Genomic DNA, 18,834 nt, shown 5'->3' on the forward strand with positions numbered 1-18,834 from the left:
TTTAAAAAAATAAAGAAAAGAAAGGTAGAGGCTTTCTTGGGCAATGACATTTTCTTTTTGCAACCTCTGCTAGGGAAAGCAAAAACAAAACTACAAAGCAGTTCCTAATAACTAGAAAGCAATTCCAGTAAAAAACAAAATTGAAAATCAGCTTTTACTGATTGGCATGGACTCTAAACAACTTTTTTTTTTTTTAAAGAAGGAACTTATATAACTGTAGAGATAGTTTCAAAGTCACAAAAGTTACAGGATTTTTTAATTGGCTAGCATTATCTTGCAAATGCCTGATGAGATCACATTTCCATAAATGGTTTATTTGTAATGAAAGTATTTATTTTAATTACTGTTGAAGTTCTGTCATGGAACAACAAGTGTAATTCCTACTCCCTGGAGTCCCAGGATACAGTCCCAAATGTAGTATAAGAGCACACACCTGGGTAGTTTTCACAGTAAGTAGAAACAAACCAAAAAAAATCTGCTTCTGATGCCACAATGTAGGTCAATTAAAACAAAATGTATGGGATTTGAAGTGCAATGTAATTAAACTGACATCATGACGTCTATCCATCCTGTGCCATGTGCTCTAGGATAACCCTGCTTGAGCAGGGAGATTGGACCAGATGACCACTGTGGTCCCTTTCAACCTTACCCATTCTGTGATTCTGTGTGATTCCATACTTTAAGAGAGAGAATTCCAGGCCAGGTTGGATGGGGCTTTGAACAACCTGGTCTGAGGAAGGTGTCCCTGTCCATGGTAGGGGCACTGGAAGTAGATGAACTTTAAGGTCCCTTTCAACCCAAACCATTCTATGACCTCTTGAAGAGGAAAAAAGAGGGAATGTTTTTAGATTGTAAGGCTGCCTAGCATTGCTGGCCAAGTTCTGCAAGAGCTTAGTACATGTCTGTAGTAGAAAGCAACTCTCACATTGAAAAACTTATGGTGGAGGCACATCAAATAAACACAGCGTGTAAGAAAGCAAGCAGTACCCCCAAGAAAGAGAAAAAAGGTTCAAAATTTTACAATTTACAAACAAAACAATTTTGCAGCCACCTCTAATCCCTTTGTGGGATTTGTAAAAGAAGCCTTTCCTGACTTCCTTTATTTGCAGGCTTGTAAACCTGGATGCAATGTGCGCTCAGATGATTCTCAAATCCTGCCCCTTGGAGGAAAACACTGACAGAAGACAAGGAAGGACAGCCCTCTACCTCATTCAGTAGTTTGACATTTAAAGTCATCCAATATTTCTGCAAAATAGTTTGGACAGGAGGTGTCCTCCTATTTGTCAGAATAACTGGTAACCTGCTCATGTCGCACTCTTTGGCCTTGAAGGGAAACAAGGGCAAGAGAAACAAAAAGCACTAATGAAGTCATGTACGCTGTACCATGGGTCACTGTACCAAACAGCAGATTTTAATTATGGAGAGAGAGGAGAGTGTGTCTGCTATGAATTAGTAAACCCATAAATGCTGCTCAGCATTATGAATGCACCAGGGCTTCAGACTTAAGGACTAGATCTGGTACAGGAGAACCTTACACATCATCAGTAATGACAGGCTGAGTGCTCTGAGAAGACAATGCCCATTTAGTTCACTGGATTAAAACAGAACTGCTGCTGAACACTATTCATGGTGGTATGAAACCAAGTGAAATGTCTGCTTATGCAGTACAGTTGTAGAAGGGAAAGAAATTATTCAAAGCTTAATAGATGCTTAACAGTTTTTCTCAACACTCTGACAGGGGCTTTTGTCTTTAGAATTTTAACAATCAAAGGCAGGGAAAAATAAAGAAAAAGGCTGAATAGCAATACTAGGATGACAATTTCCCCTTCAAAGGTTACATCCTATTTAGGTATACTGCATTACTGCACAAATTATAATACACAAATCTGAGTAAAATGAAAGTGAAAAAGCACAAATACCAAACTGAAAAATACCAACAAAAATTTAAAGAGTTCTCAAATAAAAATGAAGTTTCATGCATCAATTACCAAAATGATTCAACAGGATGTCAACACATGGATGTAAGTACAACCAGAGCTGTCAAGCAAAAAAAGAACTGGTATCTCCCCTGGGTGGAAAATTTTGACATTTATTCTTGACAACAAGAGAATTTTTTTGGCAGGGGAGAGGAAAGATAACTCCCTTGCTCTCAGATAATGCAAAACTATAACAGGGAAGTGTTCTGCATGGCAATGTACTTTACAACAGCTGATTTAAAATTACTGTTTCAAATCTCTAGATTAATTGGCAAGAAGTTAGCCTGAAGGCAAGCTAAGAAGTGGTATCCCACAGGCTGTCTGACCTGCCAGAGGATTTTGCACTATCCCAGACCATATCCTGACCTGCATCCAGAAAAGTGATATTAAAAAGCCAGATAAGCTGGTTTTGCGGTTGCATCACCAACCACTATGTTACATAGTTTCTGTATCTTTTTCCTCTCTTACAAGAGATGTGAGGAGCTCCAGGGCAGATGACCCACAGAGATGGCTGGCAGTGTCAGAACAGCTTATTGGGACACAAGTTCTCTCCTCAGCTGCCCCCAGGACCAGATGGTGTTAACAGCTATGGTAGCAGTGGCCCTGATCATGGAATGCTCGTAAGCAGAGAAGGTCTACAGAGATGCACCCAGAGAAGGGTGCATCTGTGCACAGCTGTGCCACACCTGCAGTACGGGTACTATTGCATGCAAAAGCTATGGCAAGTGACCCTTTCATGCCACTGCTGTGTGGCCAGTTTGGCTGGCAGAACTTGGCACTGTCACCACCAGTAAGCACTCACGTCTGGCAGCAGGCAAAAGACTAAAAGGCAATATATGAAAGTTAAAGGGTTTCTATATTTGGGGTTGTGACGATACAATGTCTTTGCAATTCGTTTTCTTAATGGTTAAACAAACTCCAGGTTCTTGGTATGTGTCTAAGAATAAAAAAAGTCTGTAAGAACTTGTACTTCCACACTGGACAGGTGTGAAATTACACTTTCCAGAGCTAGGGACTTGCTACTTTTTGGCTGATGCCAACGGTTTTGATTATGCCACACCAAATGTGACAGTTCCAGTGTGACAGAATGAGCATGTTCTCCATCTGAAAACACCTTCATAGCATCACAGCTCTGAGACAGCTAAAATTTTTGCATTAGAATTTCTTCAGGCAAGAAACTAAGCCTACTTTTCTATCCTGCAAATCTTTTAAGCTGACCAACCCCTCTGCTTAGATTTTTGAAATTACACGTCTGACCAAACCCACAGAGGTTATTCAGGGATAGCATTCAAGCACAGAAAGTTAGTGAGGAAAAGCCATGGATCCTGGAAAGAGGTTTGATTTTTGAGATACTGCATCCACTAGTGACTGGTTTAGGCAGCTCTCATCCAGCATCCATCTGGCCACATTCAGGTCATTACCATTGCCATTCTTTTGTATCCCTTAAGGAGAAAGCTCAGCTATTTAACTCCAGACTGGTTTTGGCTACAATGACCAAGCACCTAAGAACCAGGGGAGTTCTTTAATCACAGTACTAGGCATTTACCATAGTTCTAATTAACTCAGGAAAGGATGATCTTATCTTGAAGCACACAAGGTAGGTCACTCAATCCATTGGAATTAACCTGGTTATTTATAACTAAGCACATGAATAAAGCGACTTTTAAAAATAACCAAAAAGAAGTAAAATGAGACAAGCAAACCCAAGAGAGTCTGGATTTGTAGTTGGCCTACATTACAAAAAGTTATCTTATGAAAAGGCTAAGCACTAAGAACTCTATCTAGCATTTCTCAGCAGGACCGACCTTAGAAAAGAATATTATTTGCTTGATATTGTGCAAGTCTTTATAGAACCCCCTCTTTAACAGAGCAGATGCTAACACACCTCTGAATTATGGTCTGAACAAAAATCAGTTACTGCTTATGACAGCTCGTACCAGGAACCACTATTACAAGAACTAATGCACATTCAGGCAAAACTTTTCTTCTACAAATTTTCAGCATTTAAATTTTTTTTTTTATTAATATAAATTTTTAACCAGTTCTGAATTGAAGCATGCAATTGAAGTTGAATCATTGCTATTATTTTTAGTTTATTCGAAGCATAGTCTGTCTCTGCTCAGAAGATGACTGGACTGCAATTTATATTGCAAGGGATATTGAAAAATGTTTGCAACAATGCAGTGCATAAAATATGCTGAGAGGGAAAAATGGTCACTTGTTCTCAAATTCTATATTAATTAAAATGCATAAACAGCAAGTATCACCAATTGGGTTGCTGTTTCCCATCCTGATAATGAAGTCTCTCCTCTCCATCACCATTGAGCAGTTATATTTTTACTGTTGCATCAATGAATTCTTCTTTTTAATGGGCACTTAAATCACTGTCTTTATTTCTATATGTAACTATTATATATGCTGTGCCTCAAAGAGGCAGGGAATAACACAGTTTACATATACCTTTAAATCCACGTTGTTTTAGTCCTCCATTTGATTTTACAGTTCAAGACAAAGCAGAACAGTTGAAAATTATATTCTATTAAGCATAACCACATTGTATGTGGAAAAATAGATTTCATAAATATTAATCTTAAAACAATGAGAAGATATGTATCTGTGAGAGTTTATGAGTGATTATCTCATTTATTAATATTCAAGAAAATGGTCTACAATACAGTCTTTCACTGAGACTGGGATTGTACAGTTGTGTTATGTCAACATTTTGGATCAAACACTTTGGAGCCACTTCTGAAACATGTAAGTTGTTCTCTGTCTTGGAGGGCCAAAGACCTGCTCAGCAGCAACAAAGTTCCTGATAAGTTTTCTGGAATAGTTAACCATAAGTTTTGTTTGGTTGGTCAAGCACAGTCCGGCTTCATTCAATATTTGCACCAGATCAGGACCACCTTCCTGAACCTGTAACAACATGGTTGTACAGAACCTAAAAGAGGTCAACTATAATTGTTATAGAAACTGAGGCAAAAAAAAAAATAAAATTGTTGCTGAACTTTCTCCTACTTCTTGTGGACTTTCAATAGTGACCTTCTCAAGTGACTAATTTGACACCATAACTGGAACCCTATCAATTCATACAGAATATAAATATATATACAGAATATAAATTAATAAAAACTAAGAGATGACTGTTAGCACTCAAAGAATCACTTTGCAACTTTAAAGCATTATGGTAGCAATCTTGGAAAGAACAGTTGATAAGTTGCTAAAGACAGTCTGTCCAACCTAAAGACAGTCTGTCCTTACACAAACTTTTACCACAGAACTCTAAGTCAGATTTCAGTTCTGAATATATCCAGAATGAAAAGTGAAATCACAAAAAGAGCTGTCTACTAGTATTACTGGAGAGTTCCCAAATGCTGTATTAATGGATCAGTGAAAAGACAAAAAGAAAAGATTGCCTTGACACAGCAGATTTAGCAAGGGTTCATTAAACCTCGTTCACAGATTAAAAAGACTTCTGGCTGGCTCCTCACTGAAAGCCTACAGAAAAAAAATAATAAAAAATTTGCCCATCAGCAAGAAATACACCTAATCCACTAACAAATGCAAGCTGGAGTCACTGAGAATAAACTAATCTGTCCTAAATGAAACCAGTGTTTGCCATGGATAATAGGTAAATAATGGGAACTAGAAGAGTCTTCCCACTAAAGCCACTTTGGAAGATTATTTTTTGGTTTCAAAGCAATCCTCAAATCTATTCAAAAACCACCACAAGTAAAGTAGCTGCAACTCAACTGTGCGAAGTCTTCTCAGAGGTAATAAGAAACAAAGCTTGGGATCTTCACTGACAGAAACACAGTATATATCATATCACAGCATATCATAACACCATTAATTAGAACAGTGAAATAAAGAACAAGTATTTGAAAAAACATCAAATCCAAAAATTGAGTTTCTTTCATGAGAGGTCATTATTCTCTTTCTTGCTTGAAAATTTCTGTCCTGCAAGCTCTAAATTTTTCGGGACATGTTGGCACAGATTGAACTGATATGCACTGAATTATATGACAAGGCTGTCTCTGTGACTGACGAAAACAAAAGGATGCAGCAGAAAGGGAAATTTCACCTGATCAATCATACTTTTGTCCTAAGAGCAACTTTCTTACTTCAGTATACATTATATTACAGTGTATCTAGCTCATCTGGAGGACTTGTTTCTGTGTATCTGGTTTATCTGGAGAATTTGTTTCTGTGTGAGAACTCTTGTAATTTGCAATTCTTCATTAAACATTTTTTTATTGTTATCTGAGAATAATGTTATCACAGGTAGATAGAAGTATTGCATTATTAAGAAGGTGGTCAATTCATAAATGAAAGTGACTATAATATGTGTGAGAAAAAAAGAAAAAGAAAAAAAAGGAAAAAAAAGAAAACAGGTGTCTCTGCTGTTTAGGATTCCTTCCACACTTTCCGCTTCCTTAATGTTTGGTTTCAGCTGCTTCGGTGGCACAGCTACACTCAAAGCCTAATTCTAGTTCTTTCAGAAGCCCTTCCTGGAGGGATAGCACTTCAGGGTCAGGGCTAGTGATGAAAAGTTACCAAAAACTCAAAAAGAGAAAGTAAAAATCACAGAACTGTTGAAGTTTGAAGGGACTGCAATCCAGAGGTTCAGCTATAGATTAGTTTCCTAGTTTCCTTTTCCACTGCTGATCTGATGATATTTGACAGTGCTTTTGTCAGTACTTTATGTGCTCCTCCAAGCAAAGGTTTAACTGCACAAAGCAGAAGTATTTCAGCTGTTTTAAAAACATCTGAAGCTAGAATTTACAAGCATCAAGACAAGGCGAAGAAAAAAACCAGGATCCCCTGACTCCACAACTGAACTCAAAAGTGTGTATTAATCGTCAACCCAGAACATGTCCCCTGTCTGTAGATACAGATACATACAGATAGGGGACTATCTGTAGCTTGTTTGTCTAGTGTTTAACATCAACAAAATGTCCCCACTCCTCAATGTGAGATATACCCTTGCATTTCACCATTGCTTTTCACCATTGCCCTCAATTATAACATGTCCCCATGTCACCACGTCACACAGAAAAATTTTTCCCACTTCTGAGCCAGCCCCACTGCATGACCACGTTCTTCCAAGGAAAGTGCTAAATTACTGTCCCTCTGATTTTTTCTATACATCTGCAACTGTAGAAATAAGAGTAGTGAGTCACTTTGGTATCTCACTGATAAAATATTGAATTTGATTAGCAATCAATATATCTCTTCCTTCCTATATGAATATTCTAAAGAAAATATAAAAGTATAAATATTTAATTATTCCGTTTGAAACTGCAGTTGAATTATTGATGTATTACAAAATCATCAGCAAGGTACTGTAGGATTGTGTGGTTCTTCCCTTCTACTGATACAGCCAGCTGAGCATAGTAAAAACACAAACTGGTAACACACATATTAGAAAGCTTTTCAGTCTTAGCAAAGCATGACAACAGCAAATGTGAATACTAAAGTGGCCTTGTGTCAGATACACTGTTCCCTCTAGTCACATTTTCTGAATTATCTGGTTTCTCAGTATCTTTTTATAAATTAAAGCACCTAAATAACTTCACTTTCGTCGCAAGCATGAAAATACTAATAAATCTCTGCCATAAACCACATCAGAGATACAGAGAATACACAGAGTGGGTAGTAATTGAGATATTGCAAGAAATATTTGGCTCAGCAGTTAAAAACCATGCAAGACTGAAAGCAAAATTTATATACCCCAGACAGCTTGCTTTGATATGTGGGAAATCAAATCCAGTTAGTACATCTGTGTTTGTTATTCCTGCCCATTCATGTCAAAGAGAAACCACAGCCTTTCCCCTCTCCTCACTGAAAAGACCACCGCCTTTTTTGGGCACAAATGTGTTGTTGGCATAAGAATTATCTAGTGCTTAGCAATCATAAGGGTGTCCTACGAGAAAAATAAACAAAGACTTCAGAGTATCACTTCTATTCTGGAAATTCAAGGGAGCAATTTCCCCACGTAATAACTCTACATGAAACACCGAAGAGAAAGATGCAATCGCCAACTGGTATTCAGAAGAAGCAGAGAGTCAAGCTAAGTTTATGCAAAGATAAGAGGTACCTCACCTAGCACAGAAGAGAGAGATAATGTGAGAGGGAAGGCTTTGAGTTCATTTGACAGTTGCATTTAGGCAGTATAAATCTTCTCTGGCTGCCCAGGATGCACTCCAGCACAGTCTCCCAGCCCTGGCCTTTAAGTCTGAATGCTGTCAGAGTGCTGGTTTTGTGATCCTCCAATATGGCAATCTGCAGAGCATTCCATGACACACTTAAAAATCAGGAGGATTTGGTACCTAGACATAAATTAGTCATTGCCCTTCCATTCTTACAACAGTGGCCCCAACTGTTTGTTTTTTTCAGTTCCAGAAGAGATCCAGCTAGCTCTCCTCTCCATTTATTTACAGTAACCATTACAACTACTAATTCCATTCCTGTCTAAGGATGGCCCTTTACAATAATATTTTACAGGCTCCAAAAGTGTGCAAAGCAAGGCAACTACCTGCCCTTACACCTCTTTCTTGTGTTCTTCTTTTCACTGCCAATTCCAATATGCAGTCATCTGAATGTAAAAAGCTTTACAGAATGCTCTCCTCAGCTAATCAAATCCCTTCACGCTTCCATCTGTAATACAGGTGGGTCACAAAAGTCCATTAACATAAATACTCAAAATATTTTTTTGGATAGTAGGTGGAGTGTGAATTTCTGGTATACTCTTACTGGGAACAACAGGAGATATTTTGGATAGGATTAAAAAAAGAAAAAACAAACACATTTAAGTGATTTAGGAGCTTACACGCCAGCAACTTACAGTGAATTCTGTATTCCTGCATGTCCACTTTCACACTGATTTTGCATGACTAAAAGCTTTTGTGTAATCTTTGGTGGTTGCATTCTTAATACCTGTGAGACTGGTGCAACTGTGCAGCGAGTCACAAAGAACCAGGCTGGCACCACAGCTGACACAGTTTCACACAAACCTGCTCACACTCAGGAGTGTTTAATATCTATCTGCACTAGATAAAGACATATTTTATCTCCTCCAGATGGAGTAACACAGTCTAATGTACAGTAATTTGCTGCTTTGAGGACACATTTTAGCAGATCCAGGAATACAAACACATTGCTGAGACCAGCTGCTAGAAACCTCCCTCCTTCCCCCCAGAGGATTTAGCCATTCATCAGGCCTGGGTTAGCTAACAACATTTTCAAGTGTTGCAATGGCATCTGTAACCTTCAGGTTACAATCTGAAGAGATGTCTACTTGATTTGATTGTCAGGCAAGGCTCAGATCTAATGTGTCTGAGTTTTAACTGTCCTGATTACAATATGTTTTGGCCCTCTGGTCTCTTGAAATGTTTAAATCAAAATATAATTTTGCTTTGTTCTCAGAACGTAAAGTTGGAAGTTATAGCCTGATTTTTACCATACACACATTTCACTCAGAAAATGATTTGCACATCAAAATTTCACTCAGTGAAATTAAGACTATGTTCTCCTTTCTCTTTTGCGCTTAAACTGGAACTGAACATGTTTCTCTACTTTAAAAAAAAGCATACATATATACAAGGTTTTGGCTTGGGTTTTCTGTGGTTTGATGTTTTGAAATTATTGAGGGTTTTTTTTGCTTCTCACATGTCAAGACAACTTGAAAAGATATTTACTCAGAACTGTAGCAAAATACAGTGTTCACATTCTTAGTGTGGGGGCTTCGCCTCGCAGATGTACATTAAGGCTGTCAAAGAAAGTGTGCATGCAGATTCTGAATCTGTAACACTCAAGAATGTAAAAAAAGCAACTTGCAAAAAATTACTGCATTCCAAGAGGGACCTGTTGGTTCAGTACTGCAACTACTTAACTCTTCCCCTTTCCTACTGTAAAGACAAAGGCAAGGAGGAGGCATGCAGGGTTAGGAATGCAGATCAGAGTGTCATCAGTTAAGCCTGGGGCAGAAGCCTGCTCCCATAAAACAGGTAACAAATACTAAAAATACAAAATTTGTGTGTAACGAATACACACAAATACTACTCCCTTTTTTTGTTGCTAGGTTCACCCCTCTACACATTCTGACACTGCATATTCTACCCAGGTGGTCACCTCCAGTGGCAAAGAGGACAGCTGGCACAGAGCAGTTTCAGAGTGGATAACATGGATTCATTAGACCAAAGACGTCACATGAAAGAAACAAAATAACTAATCTATGCACTTAGAAGAAAAGGATGGTCAAGGAGTAGATTCAAATATATCAATCAGTACCAGGTATAATGAATGTGCAAAAAGGTTTGTTCCAGAATGGTTTTGACCAATGATCAGCTATAGGACAACAAGCCCTGCAGCACAAAGTTTACCCAAACATCTGAAAACTGTCCACCGCCATCTTGCTTTGTACAAATAACACAGGTATTGCCAAAACTGATATAAAAAGGTGACTTCTAAGTCATACAACAAACACGATCACAGGGCAAGGAATTTTGGTATCACCTCCCCTCCGAAACAGTACCTCCTGGCAGCTAAGCTTCCCAGCATGCACACAGGAGAATGCTAGAGTATTTCTAGAACTGGAAGTTCTGACAGAGTATACAAAACAATAATTTCCCTTATGCACTGGTCCAGGGCCATTTTGGTGCCTAAACAAGTCATGCCCCACCATTAGCATTTTACAAAGAGAAAATATGGCTAACAAACTACAAAGCACCTATGCACACACAATACAAAATTACAAGTGTGCACAGCCCACCTCATGACCACTAAAGCTCAATAATAAACTTCCAAATCTACAAGTCATTTATCTGTGCCCTCCCACGGAGGAAATTCATTGTCCTGCTTAAGTTTGCCAAAACTGGAACCACCAGTATTCTGACTCTTAATGTAAACTGCCTCCTATTTAATCCAAGATAACACAAAATAGAAATGGAAACAAGTGACATCTGCCAGCAGGAAAAGGGAATCAAATACTGTTCTAAAATGAAGATTTTCAAGGGAACAGCTAATTTATTTGCTAACCCCAGCATTCAATCATGCAGCCTGTTGCAAGCACTGATGTGTGTGAAACACTAACCTTCATCACTTCAACTTGCAGGTCTTCATTGAGCGAAGGAGTCACTTTGACAGCATTCAGCATCTGATTAAGCAACTGTTTCTCATCGGAGTCTGTTTCCACGGATACAAACCTCTCATCAGACAGCAGCTTCTGCAGAGAGAAAATGGCAATGTACATGTTGAGACAAAACTGCCTCCGCAAAGTACTGCAACTAAACCTATTAGCACTGGGTACTAGGGTAGTTAGGCTTTCTGGGTAAAAATTTCAAATGAATCCAGTAATATAAAATATAAGAAAAATAGCAAAACTGGGAGATCTGTGTCATGTCAGCTGCCATTCTGGTATCATCTTTCCCCATCCCACTTCTCCAGTGTCCAGAAGAAAGCATACATCAGTAACTGATACTTCAAATAATGTCCTCAGCAAAACCTCTCAGTATTTCAGAAGCTGGGAGAGACTGGAACCTTTGCAGCTCCCCAGACCCTCAAAACAACAACAACAAATTAAAAAACCCCACTCAGGCTAGTATCCTGGGATTACACTAGTGCTATCAGATGCCCTGCCCAACAGGAGACAGTCACCTATCAACCCAATTACTCCAATAGCATACAGAGCACAAGTGCTGTGGAGGTGACACTTCTGATCACTGACAAGATGTGTTTTGCGTCATTCAGAAGTTCACTGTTAATGGATACAATCAAGTCCTCGGACAAAGAGTACAGGTAACAAGTGACTAACACAAACACACATAGAAACCAACCTGAGCTGAGGTGATACCAAAATTCCTTGCCCTGCCATTGGGTTGGTTGAACTGAATTCAATACAGACTGGCTGAACTTCAGACTGAATATTTTAGACTGATCAGATTTACTTTGCCCAGTACCTCAGAGACTATCTCCTGACATTGTCAATGGCACTATTTCCTTGGAGTTCTACCAGAAATGTCTCTTCCATTTAGTTTGTAACCACCTTCATGGGTGTCTCTGATTAGTGGCAGGCATCCTGCAATGGATGTACCCACACAAGTCTTTTCCCAGCTCCTATCTTCTCAGAAGATCCCACAACAGAGCAAAACTGCTTGTCTTAGATCCCAGGAACACAACCTTGCTCTGTCCTAGTAGAGACTTTGCACAGCCCACTTCCCCCTGTACATTTTTCATCACTTTTGTACTGATGTTCCTCCTCAGCTTCAACTCTGTAGCACATTTCGCTGGTTCATTCCTACTTCTTATTTTCTATGCTTGTACTGGTTTTGGCTGGGATAGTGTTAATTTTCTTCACAGGAGCCCAAAGAGTGCCGTGTTTTGGACATGTGACCAAAACAGCACTGATAACACACCCATGTTTTGCTATTGCTGAGCAGAGCTTACACAGCATCAAGGCTGCCTGTTTCTCAGACTGGTTCCCCAGCAAGTAGGCTGAGGGTGCAGAAGAGTTTGGCAGGGACACAGCTGGGACAGCTGACCCCAACGTGACCAAAGGGATATCCCAAACCATATGACACTGCTCAGAAACAACAGCCAGGCAAAGAAGGAGGAAGTGGAGGGGACAGAGACTTTCAGAGTTAAGGCATTTGTCTTCCAACGTAACTGTTACACATGATGGAGCCCTGCTTTCCCGGAGATGGCTGAATACTTGCTGCTCCATGGCAAGTGGTGAATGAATTCCACATATTCTTTTACTTGCATATGCAGCTTTGCTTTTGCTATTAAACTTTGTCTTAGTCCACAATTTTTCTCACTTTTACCCTTTTTGACTCTCTCTCCCACACCTCTGAGAGGGAAGGAGTGAGTGGGTAAAGCTGAACTGCCAGCCAGGGTTTAACGCACAATGTTTTAAAGCATTTCCCACATACCAGAATATCAATTGTTTTAGCACTGTACAGCCTGATGAGATCTAACTCAATCTGAAATGAAAATAATGGGGTTTGCTATATAAAGAAGAATGTTTAGTTCAGTATGGGAGATATGGAGCTGTTGGAGAGAGTTCAGGGAAGGTCTACTAAGATGACAAAGGGACTGGTACATCTCTCTTATGAGGAAAGGCTGAGAGCTGTGACTGTTTAGACTGGAGAAGAGAAGGCTCAGGGAGGATCTCATCACCATACATAAGTATCTGAAAAGTGTTTGCAAAGAGAACAGACAGGAACTTTTCAGTGGTGCCCACTGACAGGACATGAAGCTATGGGCACAAACTGGAACACAGGTTTCCTCTGAACATTAGGAAAAAATTTACTATAAGGGTAATCAAGCACAGGTTGTCCAGGGAAGTTGTGCTGTCTCCACCCCTGGAGCACCTCTTTTCCAGTCTGAACAGTCCCAGCTCTCAGCCCTTCCTCATAAGACAGATGCTCCAATCCCTTTGTTATCTTAGCAGTCCTTCCCTTCTACAACCACACTGTGCCCCAATACGGGGCACTCTCTAACCAAGCGTCTGACACCTCCTATGCTGGATTAAGTGAATTTGAATGATCCACTTACACCCTTATATTCCCAGAACAACTTCATTCTTGCCCTCCAAGGAAAAAAATTATTTTAGGAAAATGGATTTTATGCCCCAGCAGTTTGCCAGCCTTTTCCACAACTAGCATCCCCCTAGTGAAAGTATTTACTGACTCATACTCATTTGTCCAATCAAAAGAACAGTAAACTGCTTTAGTTTTTATACTGTCAAACCCAGGAGAGTCTTTTTGTTGCTTGTGCTGCACTGCTGTTTTCTTTTGTAATTTCATAGACTTTCAAATCAGATGTTGTTTCTACTGTTTTCAGTGTACAAAAAACCCAGGAAAGTGCCCACACATAAAGAACACAGCACGCAGATCCTTTATTCACCTCTCTATCTTCCAAGCACTGCTGTCCTCTCTTCTAATCAAAGAAAACAGCAAGTCTAAGCTTAGTTTCTAAGATGCTTAGCAGTGGCAAACTTTCTGGGAGTAGCACAGGGCCCACAAGGAAGAGTACATCTGCATTTCACTGTTGAAATCCAGGACCTCCCACCTATCTGCAAAACATTTTCAGCTTCTACAAAATCACCAGCCTTTACTTGTATCCTAACTTCTGAACACTGTTACAGAAACACGAACATTATTGTTAGGTTCACCCGAGGACAGACACTTTTTCTGTACTGTTTTTCAAAAGAAAAGCCTAGATTTTCTTGACACCCACCGCCTGCCAACACACACTCCAAAGCCATACCTGCATCCCTGCTAGAGCCTGTTGGGCCAGCTTCATGCTCTTCGATTCCAGAGCCAGTTGAAGAGGAAGGAGACACTTCTCCCTGGGGAAAATTAAAAAAAAAAAAAAAAAAGTGAGAGGGAACAATGCAACTAAAATTGGTATTCAAGTAACATTCCAGAAGGGCTGTATCAGTTTCAGAAAGATCACGCTTGCATACAGTAGTCAAAGGTAATTTCACAATTCTGCGAAGCACTTTTACCCTTTAAAGAAAGATGGCATATTTCTTCACACATTGCTAAGAATGGCCTTTTAATTGAAATTTCACAAAATACTTCACAACTGTTAGCCCTCTGTGTGTATGCATGAGCATGCAAAGCATAAAGAAGGGATTGATTCACAACTCACTAGTGGTCTTTCAACTCAGCATGTTGAGCATTACACTTCACTTACTTTCTGTTTAATATTCAAGTTTCCAGAAAAGTAGTTTCATAATCCACTTTCTATTAGTTGATTTTCAGTCTATGGCCTCCTCTACAGTACAGTGTGCAATGGCATGTTAGCTCCCTCCAACTAAAAATAGTGTAGACTAAAGCATATGAACACTGATTTTGGTTTACACCTGAATTAGCATGTGCTACAATTATAACTTAGCTGTACTCTGATTACATAATAACACAATTTTAATATTAATATAAATTATTAAATAGGATATTATTTTAGATACTTCTGATTCAGTGCTCAGATACCAAATTTATTTAATTAGGTGACAAAATCAAACAGTGCCCTAAGCTGCGACTTCTCTCTTTACTCCTTGCTCCACATCAGAGAAGGGCTGCAGCATCTGATGAACACCTAATAATAGCAAGCCCTTTAAATCCTGCTAGTCAGCAAGAAACTCATTCCTGATCAGAGATACTCAGCCCATGTCCAACTGCAGCTCCCTGAAGGTTTGCACTTCATTAGGTTACATACCATAATAGGCACTTAGACGTTCATAGAGCCTATTTTTTGCATTTGTGTAGACATATTTGCTTATGGCAAACCATTTGTACCAGCCCTTAAGAGTCTCAGCACTCCAACTGTCTGCATTCCACCCCAAGGAGCCCTTTAGGAATCACATTAATTTCCTCCCCATGGAGACAAATGTGTGCAAGCTAAGAAGAAAACAACTACATGAGTCTCTTCTTACCCAGCTGGAAATCAATAATCCTTCCTTCACAGCTAGCTAAGGAGAAGCCCTAGACTAGAGCAATAGTGATTACTGACATTTCAGAGGCATTGTCAAAGCTACCCAAAGTCATCCACAGTCTGCTTATAACCTACCAGCCTCTCACTAAACTGGCAGTCTACAACCTGAACTTTCTTTTTATAAAAACATAAATGAAGATTACTGAACACTGGCTATTTACCTTTGGAGAACCTAGCTTGTAACTCATCCAGTGGATCCTGCTTGCAGAGGGCACTGATTTTTCACTCTGAAAATCAACTCTTTTGGGTTTGTTCAGTTATTATTCCTTTCTCTCCACCTTTCCCCTCAAAACCCACAAATCACAAGCTACCCCAAGGGGCAAAGATCTTCTATTTGCTCTTTGAAATGCAACCCCTTCATTTAATGATAAATTAAAGACTTGAGAGTCACAGTTAAGCAAGTTCACGTCACCCAGTTAAGCAATATAGCAAGCTTCTGTACTTGGCAAATATTCTTAAGAATCTGCAGGTCTTTTAATTTTTACCTTCTTCACAGGTTATGGGAACTTGTAAAAGGCCACTTGGCATAACACTACAGTAGTTTTTTAAAAGAAACATGAATTCTAAAGAACTTGAAGCAGACTACACGCATATCTTAAAATAGGTTTCTAACTGAAAGCTAACCATTTGCTCCATTTAGGATATTCTGAGAAACAGGCAGGCACAAAGCCCAAATTTCTCAGAAGCTCCTTTCTTGAATGTTTCTGGAATCAATTTAGCTCAAAGGACTCTTGAAACCTGTGAGCGTAGCATCCAAAACTACAGAGCTTCTAGAAAATATTTCCTCATAAGAGTAGCATACAATCCAGATCTACAGAAGCTGCCAAAACATCTGCTCCATGGTTTAGACAGCAATCTTCTAGCCAGTACAGAGCTGGCTATCACCTACATATCCAACACCAGTTTTTCCTGGATCCAAGAACATATACAGCATGCAGGCAGAGTGCGAAAGCGAGGTGCCACAGCAATACATCTCTAATCCAGAAAGCACCTTTAGGAGCTAACTTTTACATTGTGATTTTGTTACATGCCCTCTGTTAAAGAAGTTTTCATCATCACCCTCTGGGGGAGAACTCACACATGAAATCAGCAGATCAACAGGTGCCAAAACAAGGTACCTGTGCATTAGCTGGTACTCCATCAGCCAGAAACAGACAGGGAAAAAGAAGGAAAAGAAATTACTACAGTGTATAGTACTAACTGAAGGATGCTAAAAACTGATGGTTGTTTAGACCTGCATCTCTTCTGGGCAGAACACCACATTTTTTTCAGACTTTCTACAGATTTTTGCAACAGCATATAAACATTTTGGGCATTATTAATACAGAACAAACTTATTCTCACATTAAAGTGGAGGAAGACTGGGAGGAGAGGGGAAAATGAAGAATGTCATAAGTCACTGCAGTGGATCCAGTTCAATTTCATGATAATGAAGACAGGTGGGAGCTCCTATGGCTTATGTGTAGCTACCCCGCACATCAGCATGTTGCCTGCCATCTGTCATCACATACTGCAATGAGCAGAGAACAATGAGAGCTTTGAGATATGTCCCAAAAAGAAGAGCAAAAAATGACAAACAGGAGGATGGAAATTAGAACAGATTCAATTAGCTGAACTTCCCATCCTTGCTAAAAATGTTTAACTGAAAATCTAATTAAGGTTGCTGCAGACTGTGCTCCCACTGTATTCTTGGAGAAAATTAATTGCCATTGTGTCATTTCCTGTTCTCATTACACAGTCAATTAAACCTTTAGCATTTCCATGCTACAGCTATAAAACACCTGCAGAGATATCTTATAATGTTTGATTAGCTTGAGCACCTTCCACACTTCAGTTCAACCTGCCATTTAAATGCATCATCTGATAGCAGGAGAACACGAAGGACACGGCAGATAATCCTCAAGCAGAATGGGAGAGAATGATGCAAATTAACACAGTCAGTCCCTCCCAAGGTCTGAAGAACTGGGCTTGATAAGGCTGCACAAGAGGGAATGCAGACCAGAATTAGCTCAATGGATTTGAATGCAATGAAGTAAGAGAATGAAGTTTCCTCTTATACCTTGCAGTCCTTTTATAATTCCACCCTGTTTTGAGCGGTCCCCCACCACAGGATCTCACTGCTTACTGCACCATCTGCAGTTCTGTACTGTTAAGTGACAATTCATCCAGGTTTTGCAGGGCTACACATGTAAGGCATTTTACATAAGTGAAGTTCTCAGAATAAGCTGGTGCACAACAATATACTTCAAAACATGTTTAAGAACATTCTCCATTTACAGAATGTACAGAAAGTAGTTTCACACTCTAACTCTTAAGTATCCATACTGTTGCATGCCAGTGTAGACATACATACTACATACAGTTTGAGGCACAAATACCAACTTAACCCTGACTGAAACACATCAAGTACAACACAGAGGGAGAGTGAAAGGAAGGGAACACCTTTGACTTGGATGAGGAGAAGCTGCCTGCCAGGGCAAGCAAAAAGCTCAGCAACAAAACCAAGTGTGTAATCCAGGACCAGCACCTCCCAGAGCACAGGCTGCCCCTTCTGAGCTACCCCACTCCGAGACTGTCAGCTTTGCCAACTGCAGAATGAGTCATGAGAACAAACACAGCCTTTATATTCAGCATGCTATGTTATAATAACCTTTCCAGTTGTCTGAGCTTGCTGTGGCTCGTCAACCAACCTCTTTCCCTGCAGGTCTGGAATAAGGGATGCTATAAGAGGTCAGTCAAAACAGACTGCCAGAAAGGTCAGAGCAAGACAAATTACTATTGTAAGTAGAGAGATCATAAAAATCTTTCTATTCTCATTGTAATGACAAAAAAGCCTTTAGTGAGAAAAGAATAACGGCACATTAATTCACTCTCGTGATCAAAACTGTAATGAAATAATCTTAACTCCTTGTTGTTAATGCCTGGAACAGTCTCACAGCACACCTTCCCCTCCCTGACTTAGTGAAAAGGGCATAATAAATAAAGCATTCTTCCCTTCATGCAAATGGTGATAATCATATTATTTTTATCCCATTTCTGAAAATTAAAGATTAAAAATAAGACAGCTCTCTGCATTATCTTCTCTTGCTTTCACAGGGCCAGGGGTGGACAACTTGGTGTGCCGCGACCTTCCTAGAGAGAGTGTCCTGCAAGTAACAGCTCTTCAGGGGTGGTCGCAGGCCTCCCTGGGCAGTAGGTGACTTCAACAAGTGTAGCAACTTCTCTGCTACGAGTGATTCCAGCTCTTGTGATTCAGCTCTTTGTGAAATCACCCACGGCAAACTCGGGGACAGAGAGACAGGAGGCTCGTTTGGCTATTCCAAAGAGGTAGCCTTTATTGTCCAGCAGTCCCTGTGAA

The 18,834-nt window shown here is 39.7% G+C and overlaps 1 protein-coding gene across 8 annotated transcripts in view; it reads right to left on the reverse strand.

Annotated features, from left to right (window-relative positions):
* Nucleotides 1-18,834, reverse strand: part of ARFGEF3 (ARFGEF family member 3) — a 90,728-nt gene that overhangs the window by 60,252 nt on the left and 11,642 nt on the right. For all 8 annotated transcript variants that reach the window (XM_032102047.1, XM_032102045.1, XM_032102044.1 and 5 more), the window contains exons 3-4: nt 14,247-14,328; nt 11,071-11,202 (exon numbers count right to left, since the gene is read on the reverse strand). In XM_032102047.1, the coding sequence (XP_031957938.1) occupies nt 11,071-11,202; nt 14,247-14,328 (214 nt within the window). The remainder of the gene's footprint in view (nt 1-11,070; nt 11,203-14,246; nt 14,329-18,834) is intronic.

The sequence above is a fragment of the Corvus moneduloides genome, chromosome 3, assembly GCF_009650955.1.
Source record: "Corvus moneduloides isolate bCorMon1 chromosome 3, bCorMon1.pri, whole genome shotgun sequence".
In the NCBI taxonomy this organism is placed as follows: Eukaryota; Metazoa; Chordata; class Aves; order Passeriformes; family Corvidae; genus Corvus; species Corvus moneduloides.